Consider the following 17,081-nt stretch of genomic DNA (forward strand, 5'->3'; position numbering starts at 1 on the left):
AGTTTTATTATTTTAAGTTAATTTTAAAACACCTGCTTAAGATTTATTTTAAGTTTTTCAGTTTGTATTTAATCAGGATTACAACTAACTCTTATATATTATATTTTATTACAAAAAAAAAATACTGAATAAAAAGATTTGGATTTGTTATACATTTTTTTAATTTTAAAATGAGATTTTAAAATATTTTCTTGGCAGCTTTTAGTAAAATTTATAAGAGACAAAAATACCATTAAATTTTTTGATAGAACCCTGCATTGCTTCTTCTTGAGCACCAAAATATTGACTCGCAGTAAAGCTAAAAGCAAATACTCGTTTGCCTTAAACATAAACCAATGACAGGGAGGCACACAATGGAAGTACAGTTTGTGTGTCAATTAGAAAGAGGCTTTTCTGCGCTCTCGTGATATTATTTAATTTATGACAAGTTCCATTGTTCCGGTGTGCCAGCACCGTGCCCCCTTTGAAAGGGACTCCGCCGCCACACATCCAACACACATCCAACACACATCCAACACACTCTACACACTCCACACACTCGGGCAAACATCACTAAGCGGAAAACAAATTAAACAACTCCCATGTGGAAAGGGAATTTTGGGGGTGGGGCACTTACTCGTAAGCCGCCTTTTGTTCGTCACGTTGGCGTCGCGAAAGTGCCAAAGTTTTTCATTGTAATAAATATTTTAATTTTGAACTTGAGCAATTAACCCGGGAACGCATGTGGAAGGGTAAGGGATGCCGCCTCCATTGTCCTGGCAATTGTGATCGGGACACCACCCACTCGAGCCCTTTTTTCCCAGGCGGAACGCAATGCTCTCTATGAACATTATGAACTTAAGCCCCCCCCGACAAACAACAAGAACAATAACAATAAGATTCTGAGACACATGCCAAAGTGGTTAAGTCGGCGGAGAAATGTTGGCAAAACTTTTCTCGGAGGCGACGCATTTAAATGATTTTGCATAATTCAATGGTGGCAAACTTTTCGAATCCGAGAGAGGGACAAGGCCAAAAAAAAAAAGCGTTACGAAACTTGGCCCCCGTCTTGGTAATATATTTTCTTTAATTGCGCACAATTAATCCTTTTTATGATGCCCACCCCCCACCTTCGCCCAGGTGAGCACTCAGGGGTGGATCTTCCACAGCCCCCGGAGTGCCGTCAACTGGAAATGTACACAAAGGGCTTAATTATAAAAGTCAACACACGGCGGAAAGCGTTTCACAAAGAAGCTCGGGGGTTAGGCACTCTCTATATCATCCGCCGATGCACTCGCACCCATTCACCGAGCACACACAAAAAACCCAAAACCCAAAAAGCAAAAGCCTGAATCTGAATCTGAAGCTGAAAATGAATCTGAGGCTAAAAAAACGAGAAATTCGTATGTAATTAAAATGAAATCCCCTTTTTACGACTGATGTGGATGGCAAAGATTTTTACGGTTATTTGTTTGGAAAAAAAGAAAAACAGGAGGCCAGCAAAGGCGGACCTGCAGTAATTCAAACAGCGAGCAAACCGGAAAATGTGATAAGTTTTTTCATGTACAGTCCGAGCCAGAGCTGTAAAGTGGCTTAGATATTAGATCCTGTAAAATCCAAGCAACCTATAAAGCTCATTAACAAAATGGTCTTGAACCCCATTATTTATCTACTATTTATTTGGTAGAACAACCCCCTGGAAAATATTCAAACACCATATATTTCTGAAACGCACTGTACGAATTATATGTATTTGTAAGTACACAATTTTTTGTTGATTAAGCAAAAAAGGGTTAGGCGGATGACTGCAGACTGTTAATGAATGTTGGGCAAGACTTTCGTGGTAATACCCATACCTTTTATTCGAGCTAAGGAAAAGAAAAGGAATGAAAGGAATAATCTTGAAAAAATATTGGAAAAGAAATCCCTTAAAATGCTCAAAGGAGGCCCTTTGAATTAACATGCTATCAGTATTTAGTCAAAAGAACAATTTCCCTTTGGGCTTAATCAATCCTGAATGCACTGAAACCAGAAATCCCGAAAAAATTTAAATTTTAATAATGATGTATGATTTAATGTTTATAATTATATCTTCTGAATGTAAATGGGATTGAATTATACAATGTGTTTTTATTTGGTATTTTAAACTGACAATTAAAATCATTCATAATTCATTAACACAGATTATTCAGGTCTTATCATTAACAGTTATAAGACCTATAAAGTGATAGTAAATATTGAATATGATTTTAAAATACATGACAGATAAAGCTAGCTAGATATTATGAAATGGTAAGAGTTCATAAAAGGTATTATAGGCATTATATTAATAAACTGATTTTTTATGTTAACAGAGAAACGAGTACTTGAAAATTGAATTTAAAATTCCAGTGAGAAAATGGCTTTTATAATTAAAGATAATTTTTTGTCTGATTTTTTGGAGAGTGTGCAGTGGGACAGGCGCAGTGTGCCAGTTCTATTTGCCAGTTTTAATTATTGTCCGTTTTTATTGCAGTCCGCAGATAACGTCCGACGACAGGGATATGGCCTTCGGTGGGTCGTTCTGGGGGTTTTCGGGCGGCTGTCAGTGTCAACGCAGTCATCGTCACCCCTTTTTCCGCCCCTCACCACCGCCCCTGGCCGCACCCCACTCGCAATCGCAGTGCAGCATCAGCTGGCGATTAACTTTTCAAATGGGAACCCTTTTTCGCGCCGCTGTCGGCGATATGCTAATGATGACCACCGACCTCCGTACCTTCCCCCGAACATACATATATACACCCGTATATATCTGCGGATGTATATACAATCCCCAGCCGATTCCAGGGCCCGTGTCCGCCATTCGGTGCCCGCTGGCTGTGATGTACACTTTTTGTGTTTCATTATTCGCCACATCCACGTCCACATCCACATTCACATCCACGTCCACATCCACATCCACATCCACGTCCGCGTCCACATCCACATCTACATCCCCATCCATATCCTTCTGCTCCTGTTCTGCTCCGCTTTGCTTTTATTATTTTCAAGTTTAATTAACTTTCGTGTTGCTTTCAGCGAGCGGGAGCAGCGTACATAAATTTCGAGTGTTGCCCGTGGCCTGATGGCTTTTGGCCGACTGGGGAACTGGGGAGCGGAAAAACGATGGCGGATGGATGGAAATTTGATACGATTCGGTTGCCAGGAGAGGCGAAAAGCAACACACAGAAGTCTGCGGTTGAGGCAAAGTCAGAATCGTGGTCATTAATAAAGAAACGATCCCAAAGCACTTCATTTGACCCATCTGACTTGGTCTCTTGGTTGCCATTCCAGTAAAGCAACCCCTTTCAAATAAAAAAAATAAAAGAATATATATAAAAATGTTCTAATCCAGTCTTGATCTCAATTTATTTGTTGAACAAAAACTGAGAAAAGCACATACTTAACAACTTAGGAATACTACTATACATATGTACATACTAAAGGATTACCAAATTAAATGTCTTTAGTCTTAAACCTTGAAAATCAAGATAGTTCTTCAATTCGAACACCTTTATGAATTATTGAATAACTTGAATAAAGTTCTCATTTATATAATATTTATATAATAATATTAAATTTAACTTTTATAATACATTTTTATGATTGGGAAAATTTTATTTATAGGCTTTTGTACTATCCCCATTATGATATTTTCTTTAAATATTAAAAAATTATTTCCAATTCTAGTGAATAGCCTTTGTTAAGCCAAAGGATTGAGAAGCTGCTGAGTTGAGGTATTCCATTACAAACATTCGCAGAACAAAGCCTACTTGCTCCGTAGTGTTGTAGTCGACATTCTGTTTCACATCTTCGGCCAGATGCCATACCTCTGGATACTTCGAAGATATTAGATGGATCACTGGAACGTGGCGCCGCATGAAAGGCAGGTGGTCATCTTCATTATCCTGACTAGACTCGAACTTAAAAATGGGTCGCTGTGTTCGCAGAATTCCCGTCTTAATGAGTTCCTCCTCCAGCTGAACGAACCTTTGGAACAAAATATAAGTATTTTGGATGTTGCTTTTGAAGACTACGTCCTTAGCTCCAATTAAATCCAGCAACACGAAGAGATCAATGCTGTTAAGGAAACCTCGTTTCTCCCACAGTTCCGCCAAGTGTCGGGCGCCATATAGCGAGTCCTTATCTGACCAATTCTCAAATGCCTCCTCGCCATCGAAGAAGACCAGCATTAAACTGATGTCAGATCGATGAAGCTGGTCTTTTAAAACTTTGGCCATATTCAGCATTAGTGCACAGGGGACCGCTGAATCTGTAGCGGCTTCAAAATCAAATTCCTTGAAATACTTGCTATCATAATGGCAGCCCAGCATTAGATATCTTTTCGCTGTTGGATTGTGCCGCGCCATTATATTGTGAAAGGTTAAAGAACCCAAAATCGGCACCTTCTCCGTAAAAGAATCCAGCTCCACCTTCCAGTCAAGTTTCTTTAGGTACTCTATAATAAATTTCCTAACAGCCGAGTGTCCTGGAGTATCCACCACCCTCTTAACCGAAATCCTTTGCACAGTTTTGCGAAGATCTTCTGGATCCGAAAGTCTGGCAAGATATCTCATCTGTTCGAAATTCAGTGCAGTGGGTTCGTATCGCAATGTTTTATTTCGGCTTAATATTCGGACATTTCTATGGATGTTTTGGCAAGTGACGAAAATAAATATTATGATCGCAATAGGGATTAGGAATATGAAACATCGCGAGGAAGCCATTTTCGTTACTGATATGCAGCTTTCTTCACATTAAAGAAAAGTTTTTTGCTTTAGAATCGATTTTACTCGCATATCCTACATCAACAAAGGTATATTAGAAAAAAGTAACGCTAAATACAACTTTAATATAATAACCTATCCCTTCCTTGACTGTTGTATAATTTCCGAATGATTTACAATCAACCATTTCTAACATGTTTTCTTATAGAACAAAAATATATCTTAATTTTGCAATTCAATCTTAGGCTGAAAACAAAGTCATTCCTTCCGCTCTACTCAAGCTCATAAATTTAAGACGCTTGGACTTTTAATTACTTTTAGCCTAATCAATTTTCCATGCACGAATAAACAAAAGACTTCAGGAAGAGATCGGGGTACTGGAAAATATATACGATCGATCCGGTGATAGGGCTGTAATTACTCGAGATTGAATGACTCAGTCGCAGTAATAATCGCAAAGACGTGAATCGGCTCAAGGCATCGGAGATCCAAGAGAATTACTTAATGCCATAAGGCAACTGCTCGACAAGTGCTTACGTAATTCCGCATGCTTATATAATAAATCGCAACACCAACACGAGCCACATCTATCGCATTTTGATGACTTCTTGGGCGGAGGAGAAGGCAGGGGCAATCGACTTTGGGCTGCCAGTCTGTCTGTCAATTAGACCTTAATGTATTGTACTTAAAGTTATACGCAATTACGATAGAACTTCATCGTGGAACTGGTTTTCAAGTTCTGTCCCGGCGATAAACAAATGAACACATAAGCCGAACAGACACTCCGATACTCAGGCAGTCAAACCTCCATCAAGTGCCTGCCAAAAGCGAGCGAGAAACAAAAAATGGAATTCGGGCCAAGCCGTTCTAACCGAAGTTTATATACACTCGGTAGGTGATCCAATCTTTGTCGTTTTATAGATATAATAAAGACGATGTGATACAACTAATGGCAAAAAATTCCAACCTTTTGACTGTTTTTGTATATTGTATATTAAAATCTAAGGTTTCTTTATAGAATATTTATGGGATACCGAAAGGCAATATTAATACCCAAGCGGCCAATGGCAATATTATAGGATCGCTTATATTATCGAAGGATAAAACAGCTATACGATTTGGAAATAAAATATATTGGCTATAAGCCAAATTTCAAATTACTCGATGGAAGTGAAGTGAATTTATTGGGGACCTGTGTCTGGGTCGCTTCTAGCCCTGCGGGTTCTTTTTTTCTGGTCCCCATCTGTTCACTCGGACTGTCTGTTGGTCTTGAGATTTATGTCTGCAAAACAATCTTCCAGTCAAGCTAACAAACAAGCATTGTTTACCGACCCCGGCCGGTTTTGATACCCTAAAGAATGGGTCTCACAGGCAGGTAACATCATTAGCAGCTTTTTGATGAACTTGTCTTTCAAGTGCGAACTTTCTTCCCCACTAGAATTGTTTAAGGATTAAAGGTCTCATTAAGGGTTACGTCGTTAGGAATTAATATAAAAGGGTGTGGAATACCGGTATATATTTGTATATAGTTGGGTCATTTTGAATTCCTTCTCTGGCGTTAGTTTCATTTTTGCGAATTTCAGTCTCTCCGTTTGGAATTTATTTATGCATTTATCGTATTCTTGAATATATTAGCACACTTAGCCGGGATGTTTTTTGATATTAGAAAGCTTAAAGTCCGAATCCGTTTAGCAGACATATAAATATTCAGAGGATTGTCCGGCGCCAGGTTTATTTATCTAATCCATTTATTATGGCCTTAAACGAGGTATTTTAATTGCTCAGGTTATGCTTTTAACTTGCAGACCTGATCTTTGAACGCAGAAGGATTTCCTGAGTTTCGGCTTACTCTAACCAAAACGAAACTGCCGTCCGCCCCTCAATTGGATGTGAGGGTTCATCATCGCCGCCCTCAGCACTCACCTGGAATTATCTCCGCCCCACCATCGCCCAACCCAGGACCACTTAAAGGGAATTGGGGCTTTCGAAGGGGGCGGCATGCTGCGGATCGAATGGGGACTCAAAGATCCAAGACGGTTTGGCCAGGCTGCCTCAAGATTGAGTCAAAGATATGGTGGAGCAACACGCGTCCGTCGCTCGATGTGATTGCAAATACCCTTCATTGGGTTAAATCCTAAACTTCGGGCAGTTTGTTTAATTATAAAGATAAGGAAACAAGACTTGGGAGTGATACCTTAACTTTAACATAAGGAATTTACAGAGTTCTAGCCGAATACGGATATTTTAAATAATACAGGGCTATCAGTACTAGACCTTTACAGAGCTTAAACCAAAATTGAAAAGGTGGATTATTAAAATAATAAAGTGTTATCGAGTACAATATATCGAAACTACAAAGTGGAATTTTTAAAGTAAAACGGGGTTATCAATACCAGAACCTTACAATTCTTAAACCAAAATTGAAAAGGTAATTTTTTTAAATTAATAAAGGGTTATCTATATATCCAAATTACAATATATCAAAATTGCAAAGTTGGATTTTTAAAATAATACGTGGTTATCAATGTTGGAACTTTACAGAGCTTAAACCAAAATGGAAACGTGGGATTTTTAGAATAATAAAGGGTTATCTATATATCCAAATTACAATATGTCGAAATTACAAAGTTAGATTTTCAAAATAATACGCGTTTTTCAATATTTGAACTTTACAGTGCTTAAACCAAAATTGAAAAGTTGGATTTTTAAAAAAATAAAGGGTTATCGATATTATCCTGAGCCTATAAGAAACCTAACTTCTTCATTCTTTCAAATACAGTGTTCCTAGGAGCTAATTTGAAACACAGGTCAGAATGAAATAGGTTTTGAAATGTTTAAGACTCTTACGAGGTATACATAATATCGATCTATGTTGGAATCGTTTGCTCCTTTTATTATAAGTTTAACGAGGTATCACATTACTTGTTTTGACCATTGGAAAATCCGCTTATACTTGCTTAAAAGATGTTATATGTTTCTATAACATATAAACCTTTAGTTTTTAAGAAAATGCATCTATGGCTTACAAATATTGGATCGATCTGGATAATATATGATAATATGATTAATTATGAAAGTATGTAGAAGAACTCTGCATGGAGTTCCAAAATTTAGTTGGAAATAGCAATATTTTATTCTGAAAGGGTGTTCTTAAGTTCGTTTTCTTGAGGTAGCCTTTCTGGTTTTTTTCGTCATTTCGGGTCGCTCGATCCCCAAACGCTGCAGGCTCCTCGCTCCGAAGTCGAAATCGGAGTTACAGTCGGAGCACGAGGAAGAGGAAGCAGCCGGAGGCAGCAGATATATGGGTATATACATATGGTAACCGAGATTATACAGGTACGTGTGGATGTGTGGGGGTTCGAAGGTGCGGCAGCTCGATGTGGTTTTTGTTGCTTTCATAGTCGATATATAACGTTGACTTCGTATGGTGTTTTTCTTTTTTTTTTGATAATTTTTGTTGTATTTTTTGCTGCTTTTTCTTTTCAGTTGTTTGCTGTGGTTAACGTTGTTGTTGTTGTTGCTGTAATGGCCATAGCCTGCGTTTTGATTGCAGTCACCATTGTTGTTGTTGTTGCTTGCCTTTTTCATGCCATTTAAGTCTTATTTATGGTTCTCGTTGATGATCGTGTTGATGGTCGTACTCTTTTTCTTCCACTTTGTTATTGTTGTGTTGTTTTTCAGCGTTTCTTTTTCCCAATTTTTGTTTTTCAGTTTTTATTTTTCAGGTCTTGTGTTAACCTTTTTTTTTTGGACTGCGGTACAATGTGACTGCGAGGGAGTTTGGATTTGATATGGGTCATGCCGGCACTATCTGTTCCCGAACATCATCCGTGGATCGTGGGACCAAGTGCGTGCCCTCATCCCTTAAGATAACGTCAGGTAAGTCGTAATAAAAATGTAAGAGAAGTGACCCACTGATCCGTCTCAAGATGCTCGGGGGTTATGTTCTTGGGGTTAGGGTAAGGTACAAATTTAAAAATCTTTTAGCACCTGAGTCGGACGGGCTGAGACCCCCATAAACATAAATTTGACAAGTTTTACCAAGAGCAGTATCGGTTTTCATTTTTGGGTTTTAAATCAGCTATGCTGGATTTTTTTTAAGAATAGAAGGATTCCATGTTCAAAGTTATGAGTATATGTACCTAGGAGTATTTTGTTATATTTCCACAACCCTTAAACCACCTAAACCTGAACCACTTGTTCATTATTTTCGAATGATTTAGGAATTTATAAAGATTTTGTATACAAAAGAAAAAATGTTTATCGTAATTAAAAACAAATCCTTATCATAGCTTATGAAATAATATTAAGACTTTGCACTATATTTGCATATTACTAAGTTTTATATTATGGAATACGATGAATAATATTTTTCATGGATTACTGCAGCTAGGTGAAAAAAGTTTATTTTCTATACTAGTGGTTCTTGAACTTGTTTCTATTTTTAGGTCAACATTCTTTAGGCCATATTTGCAAAGTGCATTTGAAGTCCCCTAAGTCCGGCCACTTGGGTCCCCTGCACTTCACTTTGATGCTTGATTTTTAACCTTCTTAGCTCACCTTTCCACCTTCCCACCTCCCTTTCTCCGCAGATGCATCTTTTGTTGTTGCTGGGTTTTCTCTTTTCGCCAATGCAACGGCTTGCATACAAATAAACTAGTGTGCTTGTATATTTGTTCGTTGTGTTTTACCCCAACAATATTTTGTGCTATTTTTTCTGGTGTAATTTATTTTTATTTGTTGCGCTGTTAACTGCGAAATGGGTTTGCACGGTAGTCCGATTCGGAGTGGACCTGCTCAGGTTGCTGCACAGAGAGAAATAATGCAATTTGGACCTAATAAATAAACATTTCAATATTTTATATCAATTTTTAAATTAAATACTTAACTTTTTGATCCTATATAAAATAAAGTTCTTGATAAATGCTGATTATTAAATAGGAAAAATATCATACATTTTTAGGAAACCTATACTTAAATCTATGATAAATAATTGGTCATATAACAGTATTTTGTAAATTATTTTTAGCATATTAGTTATTATAGTATTTTTAACATAGTATGTTAAAATTTGTAGTATATTGTAGTATTTAATGTTCATTCACATGGACAAATACTTTTTTTTAGTATATATATATTTTTTTTTAGTATTTTCAACATAGTATTAAATTTTTAATAGAGTATACCATTACATTTAATATTCAGTCACGTGCATAAATACTACCAATTGTGTTAAAAATCATCAAACTTTTTTGTGTGATATTATTGCCATTGGGTCGCTGGATTTTGCTGCTGCTGTTGAAGGCTTTTCTTTCTCGTTTGATTCGTTTGCTCCGCAATCGCAGGAAATCAATTATAAAAAACCTTTGCTGTTCGGCTTCACTGGCCACGTTAATTCGTGAAAAATGTTTTTTCTTTATTTTTTGCTTTTCCAGGTCTCAGTTTAATGTGTTTCTCGTTTTGTTTTCCCTGCCGCTGCTGCATTTGAAAGAGTTTTCATTGTTTCTCGGATGGGAGTTGAAAGTGTTGCTGGTGCTCGCTGCTTGGGTCAGAGTCGGTTTTTTGTGTTTTATTTTTCGTATTTCTTTTTTTTATTTTTGGGCCATGACAAAGGATTGCGCGGCAGCGGAAAAAGTGCAATAAATTTTACTATGCTCGGTGCCGAATGTCGATTTCGTTCAATGATTTCTCCCCGTGGCAGCGACAACTGCCGCCTGTCGATCGTCGACCTTTATTTATGTGCCTTTGATAATGCGTTTTTAAATTCAGGAAGTCGCAGTTTATGCTGCCTCCTCATGAACTTCCCCCTTTTCCATCGTTCTCGTTTTCCGCTCGATTGCTGCAGGGGTGTAGCCCCTGATTGGGTTCCAAAGTGGGGAGGGGGTTCCTAAGAACAAGACCCTACCTCCAAATAGGTTTCGGCAAGTTGTATCGAGTTTCCGTGGAGAAAATCCAAGAGTCAACTTTCCATAACTACCTAGTAATTAGAAATACTATGGGAAACGAATATTTATAATTTTAAATAAAATTCAGTTGTGATTTTTATAATATAACTTATAAAGAATACCATCATTGGTCAAAACAATTAATTTGAAGAAAGATCTATAAAATATATCTCATAAATATGACAGAACAACAGAGCTAACAATTCATTTAAAAGCCAGCCTTAATTGGTGTCAAATGAGTCTTGTCTTTTGATAATTTCATTGACATTTAGGTTCACTGATGGCTTGTTAAGATATTTATTTAAGAAGAACGCTGAAAAAGCTTAAATTGTCTGTTGGCTTCACCTAATATATTTATATAGAGATATTTAAGTTGATTGATGAGAACCTATGTAGATAATTCCCTTGACATATGTCAATATACCAACAAGCTATGTTAAAACCAAGTTAGAATAAATAGTTATAGCCCTATCAGAACCAGTTATTGTTAAAAAAGCTGGACTTATATTGACAATAAGTGGGCATTTAGGAAACTATTCAATTAAGTTTAAGTATAATACAACAAATATGCTCATCACGATAGCATGAACCTCGTGATGATAACATCTATCTGGTGGATACATTTCCAAATGGAATCGTTTTATTTCCGAGAGACTCACGCGTTGGGTACTTGTAGATTTTGTACCTCCAGTTGGTATATCTCGTGACATATGTCAATCAGTATAAGTAAATACTAATGTTTCACAAAATTTGAATACTGGTACCCAAATCACAATTTGTTAATATTAAAATGGCTTCACTCTTATTGATGTTAAGGTAGGTAGTAAGGGAACTTTGCAATAATATTTAAATATTTTCCAATGTTAATGCTCATAATTAAAGCAGGAACCTTATGATGATAAGATCTATCTGGCGGATACATTTCCAAATGGAATCAATTTATTTCCGAGAGACTCACGCGTTGGGTACTTGTAGATTTTGTACCTCCAGATGGTATATCTCGTGACATATGTCAATTAGTATAAGTAAATACTAATGTTTTACCAAATTTAAATAGTTAAAGCCTAGTCAAAATTTGTTTTTATTAAAATGGCTTCACCCCTATTGATATTAAGGTAGGTAGCTAGGGAACTTTTAAATAATATTTAAATAATATCCAATCTTAATGCTCATAATTATAGCAGGAACCTCGTGATGATAAGATCTATCTGGCGGATACATTTCGAAATGAAATAAATTTATTTCCGAGAGACTCACTCGTTGGGTACTTGTAGATTCTGTACCTCCAGATGGTCGGTCGTGATCGATGGCTCGACAGTATCCATCGCTGAAGTTTATCACTCCGCCGATTGTGGACATCTCACTGCCCATAACAGGAAACGGTAATGAGAACCATTCGAAAGCTCTTGAGGCTCTCCAGCCACAGTCGGCCCCAACTGGTCCGTCTGGTAATAGCGATGTGGTTCCAAGTGCACTCAGCTGTGCTCCACTTCAAGATCCGAGATCCCAGAGATCGCAGAACCTAGACCGATATTGTATGTAAACAATATCAAGCGGCGAACGCGACATGAATTTATGAGATCATTTTTGAAGTTAATTATGCCAGGGCATAAATTTCACAAACACACATATCTTCCATACGTATAAGTCGAATATATACCATATATACCAGGCCAGCTATTGAGTCGTGTGCTGGAGTGCAAATGCCCTCCATCTACAGATGCTGTCAAGATTGTTTCTCGTTCTTCGTTTGTTGTTGTCTGCCGGGGTTTTACTTTATTTTTTTGCACGTTTCACCAATCATAATAGTTTTTATCTCAAAACCCATAAACATGTGCATAAAAAATACACCAAAAAAAAAGATGGAAAAAAGAAATAAGACCGAGCCGCACTGGATGGAACTCGTTCCTAGACCTAGGTTAGTTCTCCACTCCGAATCAGATCTCTCCGTGCGGATCCCACCCCCTTCTTGGCCAGAAGACCCAGTCCGTCGTGGTCTTTTCCTTGGTAGACCTGTTTCGTGTCATAGATTTGTTTTATGTTTATGGTGTTTGGGCCAAGTCCGGGGACTTGGTGAGGAGAGACCGTACCAAACCTCCAAGTCACCACCGACTACCAACCAAAGTGGTTCGGCCAGCCAAACAACAAAGAGTCTGTCCCAAAGTCCAGCCGCTGTTGTTGCTGTTGTTTATGAACAAGAAGTTTTGCGGCTATGGATGTGGTTTGTGGTTTAACTGCTTTTATGGTAACACAAAATAAGAAAATCAACGAAAACAACAAACAAAACCAAAAAAAAAGAAAGGAAAATTATAATAAAACAAGAAAGTTGTCTTAGCGCTAAGCTAACCGAAATCTGTATGCTCTTAAGAACAGATGGAGGCTATCTGAATTTGTAATCACGGGAAAAGGCCTCATAAACCCTACATTTTATTAGATGTTTTAAGGGGTGCTCATATTTTTGGAAAACATTTTTGAAACTCCAAATTTGTTCTATGAAACCTGTACAAAATATATAATTTGAGCATCTAAAAATCATTACCACTGTTTCACATCAATAAAAAAGTTTGAATAAAGCGCGTCAAACAGTATTGTTGTGTATGAATCCTTTTCAAATTAATAAATTATTGCAGTATGAAAAGTTTTCCGATTTAAAAACTCCTTCAGGCACTTTATGCTGTTCTATTTTTTTCGTCTGCCAACTTTGCGTCGAATTTTGAATACTCCACACAAAGGGCAATTCAAAACAAAGTAAAAATCGGCACCAACAAAAACTTGAACAACAATTGCAGTGGCTGCAGCAGCATCGACTTTTGTTAAAAAGTCATCAAAGACCAACAGTAACAACAACAACATCAGTTACTGAGAGTCACGATGTTTGGTGGGTTTGATTGCATACCCTAGAAAGGTATTCAAAATTAATTGAAAGGTTTGCCATGCCTTAAAATATAATATTTTAAATAAATCATTTTTTAACTTAAATATATCAAAAATATATAATTGAGCAAACCAACATGTTTTTTAACAAAGAATACATTTTAAAAATTCATCAACCTAAGAAATATGTTAGGATCCTGTGTAAAAATGTTATATATATGCGTAGAAATTTATTAGATATATCTTGAAGGCCAAATCTTAGCCACTTAATTAACATTTAAAAGAGTAGAGGCTTAAGTAAACCTATATTTACTAGTTTTTTTAATTGTGAAAAAAGATATGTGTTCTAATGGCATTTTTATTAAGATATTTATTTTTAAGTTTCTATTTTAAATCTTCAAAATATAAATATAAAATGTAAATTTTAAAAATTGGACATACAATCGAGTTCTTAATGCATTAAATACAATCTGTTCTACATTAAATTCTATCTAAAAAAAAGGTATGCTGGAGTCGATCCCTTTGGTTAGCCTTTCTATCTTGTTTTCGCTGGTTTCAAAACCAGTTTTGGCTTAAAGTCTAAACTTTATTTACAATATTGTTTTCTTTTACGACGTCGTCGCTGTCGACCGCGATTGCTGTTGTTGTTTTTGCTGCGGTTGTTGGTTTGACCCAAGCCCCCTTTTGTAATAAAGAAACTGGTATACGAACAAGGCACAGCCACACATCCACTCCAGCTCCAAACTCCACTCCACTCCAATCCATGGAGGAGTCCCCTGGATGGGGCCTTAAGACCCAGAGCCTCACGACAATTTAGCCAATTTGATGTGCATCTCAAGAAAAATAAAAAATAAAAGGGAAGCCGGGGGATACGGCCAGAGACGATTTCAGTTTTTAGTTTGCATAGGAAACGATTCGGGATGAAATGGTATGACCGCGCAGATTTGATTTTCCGGAGAGCCCTTTGGGTCCCCGTCTTTGGTGTTGATTGGTCCCGTGTGGTTTATCAATCATTAAGAGTGACCGTCGGTCGGGGCAGATCGTAAAAATAGGGCCTAAATGCCCGAACCCGGCCTCTAAAAGGCCATCTACAAATAGCATCCCATAAACGTGCCCCAAGAACAAAGCATAACAGTCCAACCAGCCAGAGTCCATACTTATAAGGTTTTATGAATGCCCCACTCGGATGAGTTACGGCCTCGAAATGAGCCATTTGCCCGCTCATTTGATTGCACGTTCCAAACCCCGAAAAACATCTACGAAAGTGGACTTAAATCATCCTTTTTCCTTCGGTTACTTCCTTTGCGCACTGAAAACTCTGTTGGTTTGGGGTGGAAATTTATTTCCTAATTGGATGGCAAGATGCTTTCTAATTTGGAAAAGAGTACTATCCATGGCTTTGACCTTAAGATTGAAATACACCAATTATTCTTTATTGAAGGTTTTACTACTCAGGCTTACAAAGTATTTATTTCTGAAGGATGTGCTCATTTGTCTTAAAGATGAGAAACATTTTCATAATACTAGTATATCCTTGCAGTTAGACAAAATTTTCTTAGTAATTCTACAAGATGTAACTTTTACATGCCCCATTTTGATATTATTGTAAGCCAAATGTAATTTTCTGTGAAAACCTATCTCTTAACAGTCTTCCAAAATCAGTAGCTTGCAAAAACAAAGCTATCAAGAGCGTAAAAATATTCAGGAATATTACAGAAGTGCAATTACCATCTTAAAGGACTTTTGCATAGTTCAGAACCCACCGAGGATCCACTTAGATGAAACCACTAGAGCATAGAGTACCACTCAACTGGGTGACCTCAACCGCAACGTGAAAAACTTGGAGATGGGCGAGATGGCAGGGAAAACAAGAATGGCAGGAAAAACAAGCGATACCGAGGAAAACAAGGAAAATGTCAATAGCTTAGGCAACGACATAATTTGCTTTGCTTAATTTCTGCTACGTTTCGGTATTTTTATTGCAATTTCTGTTTCAGTCGTTCGGTTAACCGGGGTGGGCAGGACTTGGAATCGGATTTGGTTTGGGGGTTGGGGTTGGTTTTGGTTTGGGGTCCCAAGAACAGGGGGCGGGACCCGCTGCCAGCATTCTGCAATTTGCCAATGAGTCCGGCCCGAAGTCCCCCGTCCGGAGACCGGAGACCGGAGCCCTCCGTCCGGATACGGCTGTGGTCGGAGTGGAGCAATGTAACATGCCAAATGTGTCCCGGAATTTAATTAAACATTTTCTGCGCTTATTCGTGTATACTACGCTTGGCCCGTCGTCCCTTCTGCCGCCCTTTCTGTGCATCACTAGTTCTCATCCCTTTGCCTTTCTGACCTACACTCAGAGTAAAACAAAGTTGCAGGAGTTGTGGGAAAAAAACAGTACTTTTTTTAAATATTTAATCTTTAATCTTAATAATAATTTATACATTATTAGTTATAGAACATTCGTAATTGCCTCAGATCCAGACATATCAATTAATTAAAAAAATTTTAATTATATTGTTATTTTAATCATAAATATTAATTTACATATTTTAAATTCCAATCCTATCCAGCGAGTAAAATTTTATCTCAGTTTTTAATACAAATAGATGTAAAAGGTAGAAATATCCAAGAACATTTTTCTTGAATTGAGAACATTTGTTCTTAAAAATCGCGTAAGTACATTTTGGTGTCAATGCTCTCAATATTAGAACAAAATGGTGAGAAGAGAAAAGTTAAATTGAGTTTATTTAACAACTTTTAAGTATACACTACGGACTGAACTAAAAGTTTATTTGTTGAGGTATACAATGTAAATAAATACCGCCAATTCAACTTCATTCAAGAAAAATAAAAACATTTTCAACTTCAAAATGTTATTCTATTTTTAAGAAGATTTTCAGCTCAGATGAGAACGTCAGAATTTTCTTTGTGTAAGAATAGATATTTATACCCGTTACTCGTAGAGTAAAAGGGTATACTAGATTCGTCGGAAAGTTTGTAACAGGCAGAAGGAAGCGTTTCCGACCCCATAAAGTATATATATTCTTGATCAGGATCACTAGCCGAGTCGATCTAGCCATGTCCGTCTGTCCGTCTGTCCGTATGAACGCTGAGATCTCGGACACTATAAGAGTTACAATACTGGGATTAGGCACGCAGATTCCTGAGATTCCTGCGCAGCGCAAGCTTGTTTCAGTACAGTGCCACGCCCACTCTAACGCCCACAAACCGCCCAAAACTGTGGCTCCTACAGTTTTGATGCTAGATAGAAAATTTTAACTGAAATGTATTGTTCTCATCAATACCTATCGATTGACCCAAAAAAAAGTTTGCCACGCCCACTTTAACGCCCACAAACCGCGAAAACCTGTGACGCCCACAATTTTCATGCTAGATAAAAAATTTTTAATGAAATGTATTGGTCTCGTCAATACCTATCGATTGGTCCAAAAAATTTGCCACGCCCACTCTAACGCCCATAACGCTTAAATCTGTATACCGCCGGTAGGTGGCGCATTTTAATCTCGCTTTGCTACTTGCATATCTC

General features: G+C 37.4%; 1 protein-coding gene across 1 annotated transcript; it reads right to left on the reverse strand.

Annotated features, from left to right (window-relative positions):
* Window positions 1–3,470: 3,470 nt before the first annotated feature.
* LOC108015891 (glutaminyl-peptide cyclotransferase) lies at window positions 3,471–5,599 on the reverse strand. Its single transcript, XM_036816381.3, has one exon. The coding sequence runs from the start codon at window positions 4,722–4,724 to the stop codon at window positions 3,684–3,686; it is 1,041 nt and encodes a 346-aa protein (XP_036672276.3). The 5' UTR covers window positions 4,725–5,599; the 3' UTR covers window positions 3,471–3,683.
* Between the last annotated feature and the right edge of the window lie 11,482 nt (window positions 5,600–17,081).

This window comes from Drosophila suzukii, chromosome 3, assembly GCF_043229965.1.
Source record: "Drosophila suzukii chromosome 3, CBGP_Dsuzu_IsoJpt1.0, whole genome shotgun sequence".
In the NCBI taxonomy this organism is placed as follows: Eukaryota; Metazoa; Arthropoda; class Insecta; order Diptera; family Drosophilidae; genus Drosophila; species Drosophila suzukii.